Source organism: Saimiri boliviensis, chromosome 15 (genome assembly GCF_048565385.1).
Source record: "Saimiri boliviensis isolate mSaiBol1 chromosome 15, mSaiBol1.pri, whole genome shotgun sequence".
Lineage (NCBI taxonomy): Eukaryota > Metazoa > Chordata > Mammalia > Primates > Cebidae > Saimiri > Saimiri boliviensis.
Window position 1 is genome coordinate 73158481 of NC_133463.1, and position 24125 is coordinate 73182605.

The following is a 24125-nucleotide window of genomic DNA, read 5'->3' on the forward strand; positions in this document are numbered from 1 at the left end:
TCAGGTTTTTTTGTTTTTTTGAAAAAAGAACCTACTGAGATTTTTTTCTTTTTAATTGAGATTACATAGAATCTATTGGTCAACATCTTCACAATATTGAATCTTCCATCTTGAAGTTTAAAGAATTATTCTGTCTCTTGATGAAAAAGTTCCTCTCTTGGGAATCAGGACTTCTAGACTCACAAAGTTGTGGGGATGAGAAGCACAAACTCCCCACATGGCTCCCTGGGAGTGACAGTATGTGGTTATATTAATTTCCTATCGCTGCTATGACATTACTACAAACTTGAACTTCTGGGCTCAAGCGACCCACCCTCCTCCGCCTCCCAAAGTGCTGAGATTTCAGGCATGAGCCACCACACCCAGCTGGGAACATCTTTTATCTTAAAAATTTCTAAGCATCTTAAAAATTACCTCATTACTATAAATTTAGTTTTAACATAGCATTTTAACACACTTGCCAAGATCTTATTCAAACCTTCATTTTATAGACAGAGAAAGAAAGCTCACACAGGGCAGTCCAAGGGAGAGAATACAGTTATGGGTTCTTAGTTTCCGTTTCTGGTTGGGCCAGTAAATACCCTTCCTCATCCTCTTTTCCGCTTATCACTAGAGACAGAAACTAAAAACCATGGCTTCAGCCTGTTAAAAACCTAAAACAAAACAGAACACAACAATAACAAAATAAGGTGGATTGGAAAAGCTTGGCAGAGAGCCTGCTGGAGAAGCTGTGTGAAAAAGATAAGAAAGACTCTGCCATCACTCCTGAAAGTTCTTGGCCCAAGACGGAAGTTAGTCTCCGAAACTCTTATACCAATACAATTTGTACATCAAATTAAGATCAGAGGCAGTTAAAACATTAATAAAGACTGAAACATTTGTTCATTACACATAATTTTATTTCATATTTACATTTATTTTAAAATAAAAATCAGAGGAAAGCCTATCATCTTACTTTCCATGAACATAATATAATAGAACTTACCTATCTCCTCTACGCAACTTGTGGTTTAGATGAGTCCTTCTGGATCTTTTTCCCCATAAGGGTCTCTCTCCTTTTGCTTTACAGTGTAATCAGGGCAGAATAGATAGGTTGAGTAGCTAATTTATATCTCTGAAGATCTCCATAGATGTCTGAAGTTCTAAGTCTTCATAGTCTTTGCACCTTGCCTTTCCTTCGGGAATTTCGTCATAACCACAAGGTTATTCCCCAGACATGCAGTTTGGGGAAATTAACCTGGCAGTAAACGGACTGGATTAGAAACAGTGGCAATCGTAATGAGGTTATGCAATAAATGCGCAAAGCCACAGAAGGATCTTGAGTTAGGACAATGACAGTGACAACAGAAACGAGACCAGTACAAGAGATGGTGAAGACGGAATGGATACAATTTAGTTGCAAAACTGGCTGTGAGTGAAAGGAATAAATCAAAGATGCCTGAAGCTGTGAGCTTCAGGTAGCCCTGGGTTTAACTTAGTTTTGACTTATCTTTGGATATACTAATTGCTGACTACCAACTCAACAAGGTAGTCACCTTGTCATCTTGTAACTTATCTAAGTCTCCACCTCTGTAAAACTATCAAAATAAAGCCGATGAAAGGATTGAAATAAAATATAAAACCCTTAGCACAGTGCCTAGTATCCATTAAGCAGTAGGCGGTCATTATTAGGGAGTAGGGTAGAGGATAAGAACAGAAGGTTAAAAACAAGAGTAGCAGTCAGGATTTTGGGGTGGGGTTCGATCTTTCTATTACACATTACACATACCTCTAAGCAGAGAAAGGGGTTGGAGGAGAGTTTGATAATGTGACTAACAATCCTCCTCCCCTTAGGCGGGGATCTTGATAAAGGATAACTACCCACGCGGAGGCCCGATATAAACTGGATTGCAGAATGCACTTGAGCTGGGAGCCCACGTGGGCCAGGCTTCTTGCTTTCTATTTTATCCCCCTTAAGCTAGGATAGCTAGGTCTATAGTGCAGCCTCAGACCTAACTTACACTATCATTTGCTGCTGAAGTTTCCGAACAAACATAAAGATAGCCAGATCATATTAGTTACATGGACAGGCAAGAAAGCATGAGCCCTGAGCAGGAAGGAAGGAACTGTCCGGGTGTACTTACCCCAGAGATGAGAAACCGAAGACAGCAAACCCCGGATTCCTGCCCTTCAGTCACTAACTCCTTGCCATTGGTAAAACGCGGCCGATGAATGTCCTCACTTCTGTCCATCTGGGCAGGAGGTGATAAGGGCGATGTGCAAAGGCGTGGGAGGAACGTTTTCCTCCGCAGCGCCCACCACACCCAGCCCAGGGCCACGCACAGCAAGCGCTCCATAAACGCGCACAGCGCCGCCTCTACCAGGATCCCGGGCGGCCTTCACGGGATTTCTCCTGGCGTCAGCTTTCAGACTCGGCCTCCGGGCGGGTGGAACAGGTCGAGGGGGCGGCATTCTTTGGCTTTTCTCCTCCCAAGCTGCTCTGAACCATGTTTATGCAACGTTTAATGGACTCTAATAAAACTACTAATAATTTTGCTCTGCGGAATCACCGACTACCTTGTGAAGCCATGACCCTGAGGCGGGAAAGTGCGGCTATGGAAAAGCGCATGCGCCACGGGGAGACGCTAGCGCTAGCTGCGGAGGTGGGCGGAAACCATGGCAACCCTGCGTGATGACGACATGGTAAGCGTCCCTAGCGCTGGATTATGACGCAGGCAGTGGGCGTGGATTCTGCGGTTCGCGTGACCGCGGGCGCAGCCGCCGGGCCTCGCCAAAGCAGCAACGGCAGAGGCCGGCGGGCGAGGTCAAGATGGTGGCTCCGCGGGCGGGGGAGGCAGTGGAGGGAGGAGGAGTCAGACCTTAGCCAGCCGGAAACACCGACACCCAGAGACCTCCTGGGGAGCCGCCGCCGCCTTTTCAGCCACCGCCGCCTCCGCCGCCTGCTCCAGCTCGAGGGACGCGAGCGGGCGGCGGGGCGGGCCGTGAGAGAGACACGAGAGGAAGGAGGGCGGGGGCGGAGTTGCCCGCCTTAGCTCCCGCCTCCGGCCGCGGCCCGCGGCTCTACCCGGCCCGCCCAGCCCCGGTGTGGCAGCGGCTCATGGCGGCGGTGGGGCCCCCGCAGCAGCAGGTGCGGATGGCCCATCAGCAGGTCTGGGCGGCGCTCGAAGTGGCGCTCCGGGTGCCCTGCCTTTACATCATCGACGCCATCTTCAACTCCTACCCCGATTCCAGCCAAAGCCGGTTCTGCATCGTGCTCCAGATCTTTCTCCGGCTCCTTGGTAAGGGAACAGGGTACCCTGCGTCCCGGGACGGCTCTGCGGGCCGAGACGTGCCCCGGGGAGCGGGCAGGCGCGCAGAGGCCATGGGTCGATTTGGGACTGGGAACTCCGGTTTCATCCCTCAAAGGGTCGTCTTTACGTGGTGGGAGGGGGAAGGAAATGATAACTTGTCTGAGTTGACAGCGGAGCAGTCCCCCTAGCGAGGACTCAGTGTTGCACCCGAGTGAGGCAGGGAAGCAAGGTTATGTGAGCATGCGGCTCTTTGGCCGCTGTTTGTCCTGGGAAATGAGTACTGGTTTACCGCGTCCTGTGCGACAGTCTTCGAAAAACAACTCTACTGTCCCAATCTCGTCGTGTGTGACCTTGGACCTGTGCCAAGGCGTGGGCCTCAGTTTCCCTTATTACAAAATACAGAGTACTTTTATGTTGTCCCTTCTGCTGCACCCTAGGGTCCACAGGATCATGAATTGTCTATGGTAAATGACATCCAAGCGAAGGAGACAGGGTTTCAAATGTCAGACCTTGAAACCATTACCAGAAATTGTCATGAAAATGGTGATGCTTAAATCGAGTCCTAAAATTTTCCATTAATGAACGAGAAGGTATTGAAGATGACTGTAAAAAGTGATGAGACATTTGCAAAAGAGACTTTTGAAAATCATTGTCTTTGCTTCATATGGGTGGAGTGTTAAAAGTATCTTTCCTTCTTCCTCTCCATCTTCACTGACATCATCAGAGTGAGATGCATTTATGCATAAAAGAATTTTTTAAGTAATTGCAACTTGACAAATTTTGTTAATGAGGTAATTCTAGTGCTCGGTCTTAAGCAGGCTAGTAGTGCTTATGTAGTGTTGCTGAGGGCACACTGATGGTGAGGTCCTTACCAAGCCTTTCTGAATCACAAGCCATCTGTTGCTTTATTCCTACAAAAGGGGAGTGGCAATAAAGGCTGAATTTTGTTCTTAGCAATAAACAGCCATATTTTACATTTGTCTCGTACTTTACTTTTGCAAAGCATTTTCACTGGTATTATCTAACCTGACCTTCAAACATCCCTCAGAGGTGGGTGGTGGTATTCTCATTTTACAAACCAGGAAACAGGGTCATAGAGGTTAAGTGTTTTGCTTTTGGTAGGCAGCCGGTATGTGGTTGCCAGAGCCTGGGCTTAAAAATCTTTTGACATTAAGTATGGTTTACTTTTCCTCCCTAACAGCTGCAATCCACATACAGAACTCTGTAGTAATGATCATATGCTAGATCTTAAACCTTAATTTTAACTAAAGCAAACGCGATGTTCTTCAGCACAAGCTGCTTCAGTTACCCACCGGCTACCTAATTCCAGCCATTCCTTCTTGCCAGTGCTAACGTATAACACCACCATTATTTGTGTTAAAATTTGGGCTCTGTTTGAGAGGATTCTGCATATTGATCCCAGAAATAGGGTAGTGATTGCTTTGAATATTCTTACAGCATGATAACTGCAGATTCTCTGAGAATCCCTTTGGGACCTGGTGCTTTACTGCAGCACTCTGTTGAGCTTCAAGCTTCAGGCTAGGCAGCCTCAAAGAAAAGAAGTATTTTCCCTAATTAAATAATTTGTAGTTTAAGAACATTGAACAAGGTAATCTGGTATTTTCCTTGTGCTCACCATGCTTCTTTTGTAATAAATTGTGGAAGTTTATGTTTGACAATTTAAAGAACATGACTTAAGGTGACTGCTCAGTGCTATGGTTTTTTATTTTTATGTTTTAAAATGTGGACAGTGATACCTGTTTCATAGGGTGTTAAAGACAATAAAACTATTTTAATGCTTCATTTAATACATATTTTGTTAGATATTTTGGTCTTTTGAAATCATCAGCAAAATATTGGTGCTGTTTATTTGAAAATTTTGATCCCAGAATTCTGCATCAGACTTTTGAGAAATACGAAATATTTTCCAAATCTATCATCTTACGATATTGTGTCATGTAATTATGCTAATTTTTCCCATTTGTAAGGATGGTAAGAATGAAAAAAAAAAACGAGTTTTGGTACTTAAAAATTACATGTTACTGAAAGACAGAGGTTTGTATGTAAAAGATGCCAGTGGATAGTTGAAATTAATTGTTCTGCCTTGTTAGTTTCTTACAGTTATAGACTTCTAAGTACTGCTGTGTATAAGTCTTAAAACTTTTCAATCTCACCTTTTTCTTTAAAATTAATGTGTAAAAATGGGAATCCATCTCTAAGTAAAAAGCATTACCAGTTTTATGTGTGATGGTAGAAGTATTTACTCCTCTCTAACTACAAAACGGTGCTTCAACTGTACCTTCATTTGATATCAAACTAATTTGAGATTTCAACAGGTCAGAAAATAAAGCAACTCATTTTGGAGATCCAAATAAAATTATATGACAATATACAGAATATTGAAGAACATAAAAGCTGTGTCTTAGGGGATGTTAAATGCTAAATGAAACTCAACCCAGAGTAGCATAATGCTGAGTTAGCAAATTTAAATCCAAAGCAGAAAATGCAAGCCTAGGAGTTTGTTTTAATAGTATTACTCATATAGTGATAATTCATTGAGGTGGGAAAAGGCTTTAAACATAACAGAAAACCCAGAAGTTACAAGGAAGAATCTGATAAATTTGAGTACACAAAAATGAAAAGGTTTTTTATGGCAAAACTTAAAAATCCTTAAATGACAAACCGAGAGAAAGTACTTGCATCATATGTGATTCACATTCTAGTAAGACTTTCACCCTGCCAGGAAGGCTGAGGTAGGAGAATCGCTTGAATTAGGGAGTCGGAGGTTGCAGTGAGCTGAGATCTCACCACTGCACTCCACCCTGGCAACAGATCGAGACTGTCTGAAAAGAAAAAGGACCTTACACTCCCTTAGGAAAATGCCTGAAACAAGCAATTCACAATAAACAATGTTCAATAAGTAAGAGAAAAGTATTTAGCCCTTCCTGCAGAAGCTTGATTTTATGGGGAAAAAAAAAAAACTTAGCCTTATTTATAACTGAATACAGTCAAGAGCAGGCACGGTGGCTCACGCCTGTAATCCCAGCACTTTGGGGAGGCTGAGGTGGGTAGATTGCTTGAGGCCAGGAGTTTGAGACTAGCTTGGTCAAATGATGAAACCTGTCTCTACCAAAAAATGCAAAAATTAGCCGGGTACAGTGGTGCCCTTCCCCGCCAACCCCAACTACTCTGTAGGCTGAGGCACAAGAATCAGTTGAACCTAGGAGGTGGAGGTTGCAGTGAGCCAAGATCGCGCCACTGCACTCCAGCCTGGGCAACGGAGAGACACTGCCTAAAAAAAAAAAAAAAAAAAAGTCAAGGCACGACACAGTGGCCCACGCCTGTAATCCCAGCACTTTGGGAGGCCAAGGTGGGTGGATCACAATGTCAGGAGTTCTAGAGCAGCCAACATTGTGAAACCCTGTCTCTGTTAAAAATACAAAAATTAGCCGGGTGTGGTGGTGTATGCCTGTAATCTCAGCTACTCAGGAGGCTGAGGCAAGAGAATCACTTGAACCTGGGAGGCAGAGGTTGCAGTAAGCTGGGATCATGCCACTGCACTCCAGCCTGGGCAACAGGGTGAGACTCTTTAAAAAAAAAAAAAAGTCAAAACAAAATATGTTTATCAGATTGATGAAGAGTTCAAAGTTTGATTAGTTTGGCAAAGGTATTTACCATTTTGAAATAGGTAAATGTATACAATTTTGGAAGACTCTTCTGTGTAAAACCATTAGACACCATCAACTGTCATTTACAACTGACTTTTTTTTTTTTTTTTTTTTTTTAATGGAGTCTCACTGTATCGCCCAGGCTGGAGTACAGTGGCATGATTATCAGTTCACTGCAACCTCCACCTCCGGGGTCAAGCGATTCTCCTGCCTCAGCCTACTGAGTAGCTGGGATTATAATCACGTGCCACCATGCCCAGCTAAGTTTTGTATTTTTAGTAGAGACAGGGTTTCAACATGTTGGTCAGACTGCTCTGGAACTCCTGACCTTGTAATTTACCTGCCTTGGCTTCCCAAAGTGCTGGGATTACAGGCATGAGCCACTGTGCCCAGCCCTTTTTTTTTTTTTGTTTTGTTTTTTGTTTTTTAGAGACAGTCTTGCTTTGTGACCCAGGCTTGCAGTGGCATGATCTCATCTCTCTGCAACCTCCGCCTCCCAGGTTCAAGAGATTCTCCTGCCTTAGCCTCGCAAGTAGTTGGGACTACAGGTGCATGCCACCCCACCAGGCTCATACAACTTTTGATTCACAATTTCAATTCTAGGGAATTGGCCTAGGGACATAGTAGTGCAAAAGAATTACGGGCAAGCAATACTGGAAATAACAAAGCAACAAACCTAATCTGAATATGTATCAATACAAATCTGTCCATTGTATTAGGTCTAGCCATGCAATAAAGTTCTTTTCTTTTCTTTTCTTTTTTTTTTTTTTTTTTGAGAGAGTTTTGCTCTTGTTGCCTAGGCTGAGTGCAGTGGCGCTATATGGCTTACCTCAACTTATGCGTCCTGGGTTCAAGCGATTCTCCTGACTCAGCCTCCTGAGTAGCTGGGATTACAGGCATGTGCCACTACACCCAGCTAATTTGTGTTTTTAGTAGAGACAAAGTTTATCCATGTTGGTCCGTCTGGTCTCGAACTCCCAATTTCACGTGATCCACCCAAAGTGCTGAGGTTACAGGTGAGAGTCACCACGTCTGGCCGCAATAAAGTTCTTGAAAGGAATGAGATAGCTAGCTATTTTTGGTGCCGTAAAAGACCTCACAAAACCTATGAATTGAAAACACAAAGCCAACGTAATTGTAACTGTCATAGGAATAAACTGAGATTTTTCAACAGTGGCAATATTGACATTTTGGACAGGATAATTGTTTGTTTGGGGGTGGGGGCTCTCCTGTGCACTGTAAGATTTTTTTAGCAGCATCTCTGTCCCCTACCCATTAGATGCCAGTAGCACCTTGTACCCCCACAACCCAGTGTGACAGCCAAAACTGTCTCTAGATATTGCCAAATCCTGGTTGAGAACCACTGGGATAGGCAAATAGATTAGTACTTAAACTTTAAATACATAGCCCAGAAACAGACTGCTAATTGTATATATAGAAATAATGTGTTTCAGAGATAGAATTGAAGCACATTGGGGTAAATGTGGACTGTTGAATTAATGATTATTTTGTTACACCTATGGAAAAAAATTATACGTCTGCCTCATGTCAGTATATAAACAGTCAGTTCTAGCCTGGGCAATGTAGTGAGACCCTGTCTCTACAAAAAAAAAAAAAAAAAAAAAAGCCAGACTTGGTGGCAGGTGCCTGTAGTCCTACCTACTCAGGAGGCTGGGGTTACCTACTCAGGAGGCTGGGGTGGGAAGATTGCTTGAGCCCAGGAGTTCAAGGCTGCAGTGAGCTATGATTGCATAACAGCACTCCAGCCCGGGTGACAGAGCAAGACCCTGTCTCTTAAAAAAAAAAATAGTCATTTTTAAGTGTATTCTTAGCCATGTAAATATGAAATGCAGAACTTGAACTGTTTAGAAGAAAATGTGGAATTATTTTTCCAATCTTAGATTAAGGAGGAAATTCCTTAAAAATACATAAAACCAAATATATAATGAAGATTGATAAACTGAATGATATTGAAGTTAAAAGCCTATATTAATCAAAAGATCGTGCCATTGCACTCCAGCCTGGGCAACAGACCGGGACTTCATCACTTAAAAAAAAAAAAGAAAGTGAAACCTCTGGTAAAGAGGAGCTACTGTGCTTAAATTTAACCATTTATTGTAAAGGCTGTTACAAGGAGACAAATGAATTGACTAGATGGAAGGAGATGTATAAGGCGAAGGAGAGAAGGGGAGAAGAAGGGGCACGGAGCTTCAGTGTTCGGCTATCTGAGAGCTCACAAAACTAAGTCCTTTTGGCTTTTTATAGAAGCTTCATTAAACAGGCATGATTGATTAGATCACTGGGCATTGGTTTATGGACTCAATCTTCAGCTTCTTTCCCCTTCCCAGAGGTGGGGTCTGGGGGTAGGAATGAAAGTTATAACCCTTAATCCCTGGGTTGGTTCTCCTGGCTACCTAGACCCGTCCTGAAGCTATCTAGGGACCACAGGCACCAGTCATCTGATTATTGTCAGAACAGTCACTCCAGAGATTCCAAGGATTTTTAGAAGCCTCGTCAGAAAATGGGACAAAGACCAAATATTAATGTATTTTTTATGATATCACAGATGGGAAAGACAGACAAGAAAAACTTGCTTTAACTCTTCATTTAATACCTCTCTGAAGGGTTTGGCTTTTTAAAATCCATGTTCATATATTTTTCATAAAAGCATACTTGTTATAATTGTAGTTTAAAAGCAAAAATTTAATTTTGTGTTCTGTACTTAGAATACTTTTTTTAAAAACCTAAAATGAGAATCCAATAGAAATTTTTTCTTTATGATTTGTCAAGTATGCCAACAGACTGACTGACATTTCAAGACACTACTTTGTTGTAAATTTCATTGCTTAAGGCTCCCTTGGGAGTAAGGTAGTAAATACATTTATTTCTATGCTTTTCCATATTCTGTCAGGTATTAAAATGTTTTTCCACATTTTTGTTTTAAAGGTATTTAGGGCACTTGGAGAATTGTAAATACCATGTTTTATACCGTGATTTTTTTTTTTTTTTTTTGAGACGGAGTTTCACTCTTGTTACGCAGGCTGGAGTGCAATGGCGCGATCTCGGCTCACCGCAACCTCCGCCTCCTGGGCTCAGGCAATTCTCCTGTCTCGGCCTCTTGAGTAGCTGGGATTACAGGCACGCGCCACCATGCCCAGCTAATTTTTTGTATTTTTAGTAGAGACGGGGTTTCACTATGTTGACCAGGATGGTCTCGATCTCTTGACCTCGTGATCCACCCGCCTCGGCCTCCCAAAGTGCTGGGATTACAGGCTTGAGCCACCGCGCCCGGCCTATACCGTGATTTTTAGTCACAAGTTTCCAAAAGAGGGTAAGGGTATGAATGGACTTTACACATAAAAGAGAGAAACACTTTCTTATGTAACATGCATGGTAAGTTTTTTTATTTTTCCCTTTGTTTTTATTTGCTTGTTTTTGGTAATCCAAATTGAAAAGGCCTGAACTCTTTCATGAGTTGAGTTCACATATAGTTTCAAAGTTCCTGAATTGATTTGGATACCTGCCTCTTTTTGACTACCTTGAAAACTCATATTGAAACTCTCTTAATCACAGGAGAACTGGATTAAGATCTCCGAGTTGTGATTTGAGTAAATTCTGTTTTCTGGTGTCCCAAGGTTTTAATTCTTTATAAAGCAGCATTTAGACATAGCCTTGATTACTTGTCCAAGTCACTTCCAAATCCTAATGAGAAACTGTCCCTGGACTTTTTTTTTTCTGAGACAGAGTCTCACTCTGTTCCCTGCTAGAGTGCAGTGACACGATCTCAGCTGACTGTAACCTCTGCTTCTGGAAGCGATTCTCCTGCCTCAGCCTCCTGAGTAGCTGGAATTACAGGCAGCTGCCACTGCGCCCAGCTAATTTTTTTAGTAGAAACAGGGTTTTGACATCTTGGACAGGCTGGTCTTGAACTCCTGACCTCGTGATCCACCCACCTCGGCCTCACAAACTGCTGGGATTACAGGCGTGAGCTACCATGCCTGGCCTGTCTCCGGACTTTTATATTTTCTTAGACCTACAGTATAAATACCAAGAAAGAGTTTCATGTCTAATGTAAACATGCAATGAAATTTTGATATTATTCTGTAAAGGCCATGAGAAAGATTATTACTTTGCAGACTTATTACTTGGGATGTTGGCTTTTAAAATGAGAGCAAATTCTTTCCAAATTCCATAGGTAGGAACATGAATATAAAAGAAAAATCTATGAACCCTTTATGCCTACAAACTTTGGGTAGGAATTATTTTGTTCTTTAACTTCGACAACTTAGAAGATTTGTTTTAAAGTTTTTAAAGTTTTGTCTCAGGAAAAATAAGGTTGTTTTCCATGTAGAGAACGTAAGGTTACATATGGCATCTGGAAGGCTGAATTAATTCCATTTCCTTGTTACCTTCCATGGAAGAAGTGCCTAATAAAAAATAAAATCTATTTTCTGTTAAAAGAGCCTGTTGAGCTCACAACTCTTTGGGAGATTATTAGCGGCCCATTTGCTTGGGGAATCAGGTGGTTCGTATTCAGAGGTTTATGTATCTTCTACTTCATTGTGTCCTTTTGTTTTCCTTTTCACACTTTGGTACAGGATACATTTTAAATCCCTGGGCAGAATCATCACTTAAAGGAACTAGCCTGGCCAGGTACAGTAGTTCATGCCTGTAATCCCAGCACTTGGGAGACTCATGAGGATCATGAGGTCAGGAGTTTGAGATCAGCCTGGCCAGCATGGTGGCATGCCCAGGAGGCGGAGGTTGCAATGAGCCGAGATAGTGACAGGGTGAGACTCCGTGTCAAAAGAAACAGGACCTAGCTCTTGCTTTTATGTGCAATAGATTGTGAAATGTGTCCACTGTAATAATATGCAGTGTCTTGATTACCTGCTGAAATAGGGTGGATAGATGGACTTTTATTGCTTAATATTTATTTATTTATTTTGAGACAGGGTCTTACTGTCACCTGTGCTGACGTGCAGTTGGTGCCATCTCAGCTCACTACAACCTCCTCCTTCCAGGTCAAGCGATTCTCCCGCCACAGTCTCCTGAGTAGCTGGGAGTACAGGGGTGTGCCACCATGCCTGGCACATTTTTATATTTTTAGAAGAGACAGGGTTTCATCAGGTTGACATGGTCTTGAACTCCTGGCCTCAAGATGCACCTGCCTCGGCCTCCCAAAGTGTTGGGATTACAGGCGTGAGACACCACACCCGGCCATGATGGATTTTTAATTTGGAGTTTGTCACTTTTTCTTTACTCCAGGATATGGTTTCTCATTGTCTTTTTCATAGATTTTATTTTTCAAGCAGGTTATATTTTGTAGTTGCCTTTAAAAATAACCGGATGTGACAGACATTTCCCCATGAATACTAATTGTACTTACTTTGTACAGACTATTGTAGGATCCATAGATGGACAGGTAGGATCCCTGCTTTCTGTTGTAGATACATGTATAATAGGGTAGATGATACTTAGATAAATACAGACTGCAATATCAGGTGACATACGAGTGTTAGGTGTTTCACTAAGTTCTGCGGGTATGCTGAAAGAATAGTTTCTATCAAAGAAAATGGGTTTCTAGGATAGGTAGGATTTGAACAGTCAGGGATTGGGAAGTTGGTGGAGTTATCATCATTCCAAGCGAAGAGAATCTAAACACCACTGTACCTATAGTGGAGAAAGGAATGTGGGGAACATAATAAGTCTGGAGCATTGATGTATGTGTGTTAGGAGGAGTTTTACTATACAGCAAATTGGATACTTGAATGCCAGGAGCAGGAATATAGGTTTTAGTTGATAGTAATTTCAGAGCTGTTGAAGTATTTTGAGCAGAGGAATGAAGAAGGCAATTTGGTGATGGCTTGTAGATGGATTTAGACAAGATGAGGTTTTTTTGTTTTTTGTTTTTGAGACATTAATTGGTTGGTGTCACAGAAAAGGGAGAGATGTTAGAATTTGGCAACTAATTGGCAGAGTTTGAGTGTGTGGGGTTGGGTTGAGAGTAGCTCTAAGAGATTAATGATGGTACCTTCAACTGAAATATCAAATCATAAGGAAAAGCTGATTCTAGTTTAAGGCAAGTTGTGCTTTAGAACTTTGGAGATTTGCAGTTGTAGGAGTGAAACTAGGTGAATATTTAGATGTCATTCCAATTGTTGAAACGTTGGACAATAACGTGTTTATTGTAATCCTACTTAAAATATGCATTTTCTGTCAGTACAAAGAAAGATGGTGTCTATGGAGTGGGGGAATTACCATTTTTTAAAAACATGTCTTGGTTTTCTGAGTGTTACTTTTGTTATGTGAAGAACAATAGAAAGAGTTGACTATTTTAAGAAACAGATTCAGCATTGTACAGGAAAAAGGGAACTTGGAGGATGTTTCTAAGTCTGAAAAGAAACTAGGTAGGAGGGAAAAAACCCTGAATTGTTTGACCCTTTGAAGAATGCTCAGAGTTAAAGAGCAGGAAAAATAAGAGCTGTTATGACTTAGCTAGAAGAAAAGGAAGAATTAGATGGAAGTATAAAACTTGAACTTGATTTCCTAAAGAATGCTTTAAACCAAAAATCTAAAACTTGGCTGGGCATGGTGGCTCACGCCTGTAATCCCAGCACTTTGGGAGGCTGAGGTGGGTGGATCACTTGAGCTCAGGAAGAGACCAGTCTGGCCAACATGGTAAAACCTTGTCTCTACTAAAAATACAAAAATTAGCTGGGTGCGGTGGTAGGTACCTGTAATCCCAGTTACTTGGGAGGCTGAGGCAGGAGAATTGCTTGAGCCTGGGAGGCAGAGGTTGCGGTGAGCTGAGATTGTGCTAGTGCATTCCAACCTGGGTGACAGAGCAAGACTCCATCTCAATCAATCAAAAACTTAATAGGAACAAATGGTTTTCATTTGGGTTAATTTTAGCTTGTTATTTAAAAAATTACCTTAATGATTATCAAATGATGAAGGACATATTCTTTTACAAATTCATCTTGAAGATGATTTAGTAATTTGGTGCCTTGGGCATATACTGTGTCACTTGAAATAATCTGGAAATTAGGAAGGAAGGACATTTTAGAAAGAAAGGAAGGAAGTAAAGAATTTACCATCCTAGCCAACATGGCGAAATCCCATCTCTACTAAAAATACAAAAATTAGCCAGGTGTGGTGGCAGGCACTTGTAATCCCAGCTACTTGGGAGGCTGAGACAGGAGAATCGCTTGAACCCGGGAGGTGGAGGTTGCAGTGAGCCAACATTGCACCACTGCACTCCAGCCTGGCGACAGAGCGAGACACCATCTCAAAAAAAAAAAAAAAAAAAGAATGCATTATGTTTGGTCTGTCCTCTTGAACTCTGACTTTACAAAACCTTCATTGCCCTTTAAACCTAAATTGTCTTGAGGCTTAATGTACTGAACATACTCATATTTCCTAATTAAAGAATATCGTTAACTATTAGTGGGAAAACATTCTTATAGATACTCCATTCAAATGACTTTTTCTTTCTTTCTTTTAGGTATATTTGTATCCAGTATTGTTCTGATCTTGTCCCAGCGATCACTTTTCAAGTTTTACATGTACAGCTCAGCCTTTCTGTTAGCTGCAACTTCAGTGTTGGTGAATTACTATGCTGCTTTGCACATTGACTTCTATGGTGGCTACAACACATCAGCTTTTGGAATTGAGCTGCTTCCTCGAAAAGGTCCCTCGCTATGGATGGCAGTTATCGTTCTACAGCTAACATTTGGAATTGGATACATTACACTACTCCAGATTCATTCCATCTATTCACAATTAATCATTTTGGATCTCTTGGTTCCTGTAATAGGCTTAATCACAGAGCTACCATTACATGTCAGAGAGACTTTAGTGTTTACTTCTTCCTTGATTCTCACATTAAATACAGTGCTTGTCCTGGCAGTGAAACTGAAGTGGTTTTACTATTCCACACGATATGTTTATCTTTTAGTGAGGCACATGTATCGAATTTATGGATTACAGTTATTGATGGAGGACACATGGAAGAGGATTCGTTTCCCAGACATACTGCGAGTCTTTTGGCTAACAAGAGTTACAGCTCAGGCTACAGTGTTAATGTACATCTTAAGGATGGCAAATGAAACTGATTCCTTCTTTATTTCTTGGGATGATTTTTGGGACCTCATTTGCAATCTTATAATTAGTGGATGTGATTCTACACTAACCGTGCTGGGCATGAGTGCTGTAATTTCCTCAGTAGCCCATTATTTGGGGCTTGGAATATTGGCCTTCATTGGATCAACTGAGGAAGATGACAGGCGACTTGGCTTTGTTGCACCAGTTTTATTTTTTATTTTGGCTCTTCAGACTGGGTTAAGTGGGCTAAGACCAGAAGAGAGACTTATCCGCTTAAGTAGAAACATGTGCCTTCTATTAACTGCAGTCCTGCATTTCATCCATGGAATGACAGACCCTGTATTAATGTCTCTCAGTGCCTCTCATGTGTCATCTTTTCGTAGACATTTTCCTGTGCTGTTTGTCTCTGCTTGCCTGTTTATTCTTCCTGTCTTACTCAGTTATGTTCTTTGGCATCACTATGCACTAAATACATGGTTGTTTGCAGTTACAGCATTTTGTGTGGAACTATGCTTAAAAGTAATTGTTTCTCTCACTGTTTATACGTTATTCATGATTGACGGCTACTATAACGTCCTCTGGGAAAAGCTTGATGATTATGTCTACTACGTTCGTTCAACAGGAAGTATTATTGAATTTATATTTGGAGTTGTAATGTTTGGAAATGGGGCTTACACTATGATGTTTGAGTCAGGAAGTAAAATTCGGGCTTTTATGATGTGCCTACATGCATATTTTAATATCTACTTACAAGCCAAAAATGGCTGGAAGACATTCATGAATCGTAGGACTGCTGTGAAGAAAATTAATTCACTTCCTGAAATAAAAGGGAGCCGCTTACAAGAAATAGATGATGTATGTGCAATCTGCTATCATGAGTTTACAACATCTGCTCGTATTACACCATGTAATCATTATTTCCACGCACTTTGCCTTCGGAAATGGCTGTACATTCAAGATACTTGTCCAATGTGCCATCAAAAAGTATACAACGAAGATGATATCAAAGATAACTCAAATGTATCTAACAACAATGGATTTGTTGCACCCAATGAAAATCCAGAGGAACCTGTAAGAGAAGCTGCTGCAGAATCTGACAGGGAATTGAACGAAGATGACAGTACAGATTGTGATGATGATGTTCAAAGAGAAAGAAATGGAGTGATTCAGCACACAGGCACAGCAGCTGAAGAACTTAATGATGATACTGACTGATTAAAATAGCATTTATTAATCATTGAGGCATTTGTTTAAAATTCAGTTCATCCAAAATGGAGTAATATCCTTCACCTTCAGTGTGTAACCAAGCACAAAAACAGTATCAATGTTGAATCTGTGAATGGTTTTCCGTTTACTGTGATGTGCTACTGTAAATATACCTCTTTAATTACTTCTGGTCTCTTTGGTGACCTGTTTAAATTTGTGTACATTATTGTACATAGAATAAAATGTTTTCACATTTTTATGACAAAATTTGAACAAATAGCTTTTTAATAGATGTAATGCATGTGGTGCGTCAACTGTGCCAAAGATTCTTAATGAGATTATATAGTGTATCTAACTTTGGACCTCAGTTTTTCTTTAGAGTGGGTGGGAGAATGAAAAATACAAGTCAGGAAACCACATTAAAGTCAAGGAAATAAATAAAATAATTTGACCAGAGGATAAAGGACATGAGAGAGTATTTCAAAACTAAAGAAAAAATGAGCTTGCCAGAAGCAACTGAAGAACTTTTCTGAAACTTGAGTAGCAGTGTAATTGAGCTGAGTCTGAAAGTCATGATTCAGAGACTGAGGGCTGAGAAATAAACTATCGACTAAACTTTGATATAAATCAGAATGTGCTATTTTTTTTTAATGTAAAATTGGTTTGTTAGCCATTCTGTGTCTGCAGTATTGTCATAAAATTATCCTTTCATTGTTTTGAAGATATTACAAAAGTTTTATTGTTTTAAACAATAAGTAAGGTATTATTTTTTATTGTTTTAAACAATAAATAAGGTATTCAATGATACAAAAACATCCTGATCTGATTTTATGAGAAAAAGAAGGGGAATGGTGGGGAATGGTGTTTACTGATACATAGTATTTCTTTAGACAACTTCCAGATAATTTCTTTATTGAAACTATCAGTAAGTTTTACTGTGAAATTTTACATACATGATGGAAAGTGGAAGACATGTGCCGATTATATTCCAGGAAAAAATACTTTAATAGTATTGTTATATAGTGTATTGGCCAGTTCCAGTGGATCCTCATCTCTCACTGCTGACATTATCTCCAATATTTGACTAAAACAAAACAAAAACAAAAATGGTTAAATCTCCAAGTACACATTTTGTTTTAAAGCCATATAATATTTTTCCATATAAAGGAAAATATTAGAGCACCTTTAATATAATAAAGTTTAACAGTTGTAAGTTTTTCAGCAATGTCAATAAAAACTTACTGCCAGTAACTAGAAACAGACTTATGGGACTGTCTTGAATATAACTAGAGCTAAAAACCAGGTTCAAGGAAATTATTAAAGCATCCATCTATATTATGTGCACCACAGTTATGGCATTAACCCAGTGGAAATGAAGAGTCGTTTTCAGTTGCGGCTCACAGCATCATTAGGGGGTCATGATAAGCATCTTAAAAATGGACAAGTATACTGTACTTAGTAAGGGTAAGTACTGTTCCATTTTTCTTTTGGTTTTATTATGTATGTGTCCTAAGTCACAATGTAATTTGTAATAGGGGACAGCAGGTACAGTTGGAAAGCCGCTGCTAGAGAACTAGCCCTTGAGAGACAGCAAATGAAGGTTATCAGGTTGGTGCAAAAGTAATATTTACTTGGAAAAATGTGTGGTTATTGAGAGAGAGAGAGAGGAGAGAGAGAGAGAGAAGTAAGCCCAGGTGTCTTTCTTTCAGTTTTTTGTTTGGTTTTGTTTTTGAGATGGAGACTCACTGTGTCGCCTGGGCCGGAGTGCAGTGGTACTATCTCAGCTCATTGCAACCTCTGCAGCCCAGGTCCAGGTGATTCTCCTGCCTCAGTCTCCCAAGTAGCTAGCATTAATAGGCGCCCACCATCACACCTAGCTATTTTTGTATTTTTAGTGGAGGCGAGGGTTCACCATGTTGGCCAGGCTGGTCTTGAACTCCTGACCTCATGATCCACCCACCTCCACCTCACAGAGTGTTAGGATTACAGGCGTGAGCCACTGCACTCAGCCACATCTTTCAGTTTCTGTTCTTAAAATAATGATTATCCATAGTGTCTCCTAGCAGTATTATATATAAGTGGAATATTTTAAATACATGAATTAGGAAGTTCCAACGCCAAAATTGAACATTTGAATATTTTTTGCCTAAGCTTTTTGTTCCCTTAGTGGGTATCTTAAATGTTAACATGTAAAAATTAAGGATGGGGATCTAAGATTAATGGGAATTAAAATTTTTTTTTTTAAATAAAATTGTTGGCTGTGTATGGATTAAAAATTGTTTTGTAATAGTGACACAAAAGCCTTGCTTGATGTTTATACTAAGCAAACATTACACTAAATTTTTATCTGACAGTCAAAATATCCTAAAAACAAACCTATTAACATTTAAATTAAGACAGTGAAAATCCAGTTTTCTTAGGAAACTACCGAATGTCCCTCTGTATGTACTTCTCAGAACTGGAACTGTTGATCAGTGCTGCTGATGACAGTTTTGAAGGTTACAGCAGCTTTGCTAAGATTATATTGCATAGCAAATTCATTTTATTGAAATTACTTATAAGAAATCTATTGGGGCCAGACGGGGTGGCTCACACCTGCAATCACCGCACTTTGGGAGGCTGAGGTGTGCGGACTGCCTGAGCTCAGGAGTTTGAGACCAGCCTGGGCAACACAGTGAAACCCCATTTCTACTAAAACACAAAAAATTAGCCAGGCGTGGTGGAATACACCTATAGTCCTAGCTACTGGGGAGGCTGAGGCAGGAGAACTGGCTGGAGGTGGACGTTGCAGTGAGCTGAGATTGTGCCAGTACACTCCACTGCACTCCAGCCTGGGCAACAGAGCAAGACACTTGTCTCCAAAAAAAAGAAAATCTATTGGAACTTAGGACATCCTATTTTACTGTTTGATAAGTGATCATGCAGTTTATGGCAATCTTTGAATAACACTTCTACAGCCATGCTATTTCCATATATCTTCGGTGGTCAAAGCTACAGTTATTCCAAAGCGAATATAAAGTTGTTTAATGTCCCTGAGAATTTGGTGGCTTTTGTTTAATGTAGCACTTTTACAGTAGGCACAGGTTTCTGTGGGATTTTTTTTTTTTTGAGATGAAGTCGCACACTGTGGCCCAGGCTGGAGTGCAGTGGCACGATCTCGGCTCACTGCAATCTCTGCCTCTCAGGTTCAAGCGATTCTTTTGCCTCAGCCTCCCAAGTAGCTGGGATTACAGGCACCCACCACCATGCCTGGCTAATTTTTTTTTTATTTTTCGTAGAGATGGGGGTTTTGCCATGTTGGCTAGGCTACTTTTGAACTCCTGACCTTAAGTGATCCACCCACCTAGGCCTCCTATAGGATGACAGGCGTGTCACTGCACCCCGGCCAGGCAGAGGTTTTGTCTTGCAGGATCTGTATGATTCCTGCCACCATCTCCTTTCCAGCCCTTCTCCATACCGATGCTAGTTACAGCTTTTAAAAAAAATAATTGCTGGCCGGGCGCGGTGGCTCAAGCCTGTAATCCCAGCACTTTGGGAGGCCGAGGCGGGTGGATCACGAGGTCGAGAGATCGAGACCATCCTGGTCAACATGGTGAAACCCCGTCTCTACTAAAAATACAAAAAAAATTAGCTGGGCATGGTGGCACGTGCCTGTAATCCCAGCTACTCAGGAGGCTGAGGCAGGAGAATTGCTTGAACCCAGGAGGCGGAGGTTGCGGTGAGCCGAGATCGCGCCATTGCACTCCAGCCTGGGTAACAAGAGCGAAACTCTGTCTCAAAAAAAAAAAAAAAAATAATAATAATAATAATAATTGCCACTCTCTTGCTTAAAATTCTTTGGGTAGTGATAAAATCTAAGCAAAATGCTGGCATATAAGAGCGCTCACAATCTGGGCTCATTCTACCTTCCCAGACTTCTTCCACTTACCCCGTGCATTCTACTTCCTGCCACACTGTTCCTCTGGATCAGTCAAGCCCTTCTGCAGTCTGCCTTTGCTCAACGTGTTTGTCTTTCTCTGGCTTAACTCCCAGTCATGCTTAGTAAACAACTGAAATGTCACCTTGTTAAAGCTCTATTTCCTATTTCCCTCAAAGCAGTTCAAAGCTCCTATTTCCCTCAAAGCAGTTGATGTGCCCTATGGTCCTGGTCATATATTCCAACTTGTATAACAGCACTACCATCTTGGACTCTGTCTGCTTATTTGCTCCAGGAGGGCAGGGATCCTCCCTGACTCACTGAATGCCTTATCTAAAGTGCCAGGTGGCACAGTGTGCCTATTCATCTGGTGGATGGATAAGACAGGGACTGTCTTGATTCTTCTGTGTAGCCTTAGTAACTTGTACCTTTCCTGACATATGGCAGGGGCTCCAAAACATCTGTTGCAAACAGTTTATATTGAAAAGATCTCTGTAAAAATAATTAGAATGTAAAATTGCTAACCGAATGGAGGTTGATAAAAATGACTTTGGAAGTAGGAATTAACTTGCCAACTCATAATTAGCAGATTAGAGGACTGTGTATTTTGAAATGCGGTTTAAAATTTTTCAGCTTGCAGGTGCTAATTTTCCTAAGCTCTGCCTGCTTAGCTAACTGAAGAACAGGTATTCATGAAGCTTTCCGTTTTTTGTTGTTTTTGTTTTTTTGAGACGGAGTTTTGCTCTCGTCGCCCTGGCTGGAGTGCAATGGTGCAGTCTTGGCTCACTGCAGCCTCCGCCTACCAGGTCCAAGTGATTTCTCCTGCCTCATCCTCCGAGTAGCTGGGATTACAGGTGGTCCGCCACCACATCCAGCTAATTTTTGTATTTTTAGTAGAGACAGGGTTTTACCATGTTGGCCAGGCTGGTCTGGAGCTCCTGACCTCAGGTGATCCACCCCCTCCTCAAAGTGCTGGGATTACAGATGTGAGTCACCGTGCCTGGCCAGCCTTCACAGTTCTTAAACAGTCTACATTTAAAAACACCTTGAAATTTTGTCTTGCAAATGTATAGCTAAAGTCGACAGTGATAATTTTACATAAGATTAAGAAGTATAGAAAATGACTTGTGTATACTGTTGGCAACTACTTCCTGTAAGCTGGCTGCTGGCAAAATACCAGTTTCTTTTCTCTAATGTCCTCTTAGATCCCCAAAGAATTTGCTGGGTGCGGTGGCTCACGCCTGTAATCCCAACACTTTGGGAGACCGAGGTGGGTGGATCACTTGAGGTCAAGAGTTTGAGACCACCCTGTCCAACATGGTGAAAACCCATCTCTACTAAAAACACAAAAATTAGCCAGGCGTAGTGGCACACGCCTATAATCTCAGCTACTTGGGAGGCTTAGGCAGGAGAATTGATTGGACCCAGGGGGCAGAGGTTGCAGTGAGCCGAGATCATGCCACTGTACACTGTCTCAAAAAATACAGAATTATTTAGAAATACTGTCTCATGACTGAATTTGCAAGTACTTACATTTCTCCATTTTAAAAAATTTTCTTTATTTCTTTAGAGACAGGGGTCTCCCTATCTTGCCTGAGCTGACCTCGATACTCCTGGGCTCAAGCAGTCTCCCCAAGTAGCTGGGGTACAGGTGTAGGCCACCATGCCTGGCTGCTTCAGTTTTAAAGTCTTTGTCAGCTCAAGCATGTTAATAAAGAAAAATAACCTTTCAAATATATTTTAATAGAATAATTCTTCACTGTTTTGCCTGCTGGATTTTAGATCTGGCTTATCTTCTAATACTCTTCCTGTTAAAAACTACTTAAAAGATCGTACATATGGAATGAATAGTCTTAAAAGCAACAATCTATTTTTTTCTCTTTTTTACTCCTCATGAAGACACAGAACCAATTAGTTTTTATGAATGTATTATAAGTATGCCCAATTGTCTGAACTGGTAAATCATATAAGACTGATATAATCGGGCTGGGTGCAGTGGCTCAAGCCTGTAATCCCAGCACTTTGGGAGGCCGAGGTGGGTGGATCACAAGGTCAAGAGATCGAGACCATCCTGGTCAACATGGTGAAACCCTGTCTCTACTAAAAATATGAAAAATTAGCTGGGCATGGTGGCACGTGCCTGTAATTCCAGCTACTCAGGAGGCTAAGGCAGGAGAATTGCCTGAACCCAGGAGGAGGAGGTTGCGGTGAGCCGAGATTGCGCCATTGCACTCCAGCCTGGGTAACAAGAGCAAAACTCCGTCTCAAAAAAAAAAAAAAAAAAAAAAAAAAGACTGATATAATCTAGATTAAACTATCTGTGCAAACAAAAGAAACTGGATTATGTGCCCATGAAAATGATATAAAAACCTTTTCCTGTTAGTTACCTTGACAGCTCTTTGATAGATGGGCAGTAGCCCCTCTTCTCATCTATGCTATACATCACAATTTAAAAGATTCTGATTTGCTGCTTTTTTAGGAAATAAAATGCACTAAAGTCCAACCCCCTTTGATTGGAAAAAGGAAATCCTATCACTGTCCTTTTGTTCTGAGTCTTAAATAAATGTGTTATTTCATAGATTTTTAGAGGCTGTCAAATCATTTAAATGCAAAATATTCTGCTAAGGCTTTCTTGTTACCAAAGACTAGAAGGAAGTTGCAGTGAGAATAGAAGTTAAACCAGGTAAGGTGATTATATTGATGGCTTTAAGATCTTTTCTTTCTCCCACAAAATGACCAAAATCTCATTTATTTTTCACTGCTGCAATAAAATCATGTTGGGTTGAGAAGACAGGAAAAGAGGAGCTGAGATACATCAATTCAGATGCAGATTCCTCCAAATCACTGCATTAATATGGTGGTCTTGAACCTGAACTTCCCTTGGATTTTGCAAAATTTTAATTCTGTCCCTTGAGTTCATTTTGTAAGTGGTGGTTGACTAATGATTTTGAAGACCATGAAAGCAAAATACTTACATTATATGGCAGGGTTCATTTCTGTCTTTTAAGCAATGCCCACTTTCCCACTTCTTTTTGGTAGGAAATACAGTTTTTATGTATTTTGATCCAGCATGTGTACTTTTGACTCCACACCACGGTGCATCTAGTTAAGCAAAGAAAGTGTTTCTTAAGGGGTTTACGTTCAAAAAAAATTTTAATGACCATTATCAAACTAATACATAACTTCTAAATGATAAACCATGATTCAGCTTCCAAAACAGCACAATCATTGCAACAGAAAACAGTTCTAACAAAAAGCACAAGATAAAAATCTTGAATTGCATCTTAAATAACTTCTAAGACTCACTTTTATTCCTTTTATCTGCTAATGTTGGTGTGAAGCATGTTTTTTTGAAAAAAGACCTAAAGCTTAAGTACAATTGTATAATAACATGGAAACATTTAGACATTTTTCAGTTTTTAAAAAAATTTTTTGCTATGCATGTAATGAGTTTTGCATAAGTTACATTTCTCTCTTGCCTCTACTGATTGTGAAACTGGTTTTGAATATTTTTAAATAAAAATTACAACAGTTTACACATTTTACAAGTATTGTACTTTTAATCAAATCATTTTATTTTCCTAACTGCCCAAAGAAATGAATGTGACTTCTCCAGACTTGACTTTCCTCAAGTCCACGGTATAAGGAAAGCCTTGATAGGGTTTAAATAAAAGTTTTAGCTTTTCACCTTGTTTATTTATTATTACTATATTTTTGAGACAGAGTCTCACTCTGTCTCCAAGTCTGAAGTGCAGTGGCGCAATCTCAGCTAACTGCAACCTCTGCTTCTCAGGTTCAAACGATTCTTGTGCCTCAGCCTCCTGAGTAGCTGGGACTATGGCATGGGCCACCACGCCCAGCTAATGTTTTGCATTTTCTTTTCTTTTCTTTTCTTTCTTTTTTTGAGATGGAGTTTTTCTCTTGTTGCCCAGGCTGGAG

The 24125-nt window shown here is 40.8% G+C and overlaps 2 protein-coding genes across 5 annotated transcripts in view; one reads left to right on the forward strand and one right to left on the reverse strand.

Annotated features, from left to right (window-relative positions):
* Positions 1-2718: 2718 nt before the first annotated feature.
* Positions 2719-16684, forward strand: RNF139 (ring finger protein 139). Its single transcript, XM_003933726.4, has 2 exons — positions 2719-3278; positions 14466-16684. Exons 1-2 carry the CDS (start codon positions 3098-3100, stop codon positions 16277-16279), a joined length of 1995 nt encoding a protein of 664 aa, XP_003933775.2. The 5' UTR covers positions 2719-3097; the 3' UTR covers positions 16280-16684.
* A 481-nt stretch (positions 16685-17165) lies between these two features.
* Positions 17166-24125, reverse strand: part of TATDN1 (TatD DNase domain containing 1) — a 50856-nt gene continuing 43896 nt past the window's right edge. For all 4 annotated transcript variants that reach the window (XM_003933725.4, XM_074387111.1, XM_074387112.1 and 1 more), the window contains 2 exons: positions 23162-23288; positions 17166-17354 (listed from right to left, as the gene is read on the reverse strand). In XM_003933725.4, the coding sequence (XP_003933774.1) occupies positions 17252-17354; positions 23162-23288 (230 nt within the window). In that variant the 3' untranslated portion in view covers positions 17166-17251. The remainder of the gene's footprint in view (positions 17355-23161; positions 23289-24125) is intronic.

What these genes read in the sequence shown, in the direction of transcription:
- RNF139 (XM_003933726.4), top strand. Translation starts at nt 3,098, where the DNA reads ATGGCGGCGGTGGGGCCCCCGCAGCAGCAGGTGCGGATGGCCCATCAG. An exon ending in GATCTTTCTCCGGCTCCTTG is followed by an intron (nt 3,279 to 14,465) that starts GTAAGGGAACAG and finishes TCTTTCTTTTAG; the next exon opens with GTATATTTGTATCCAGTATT.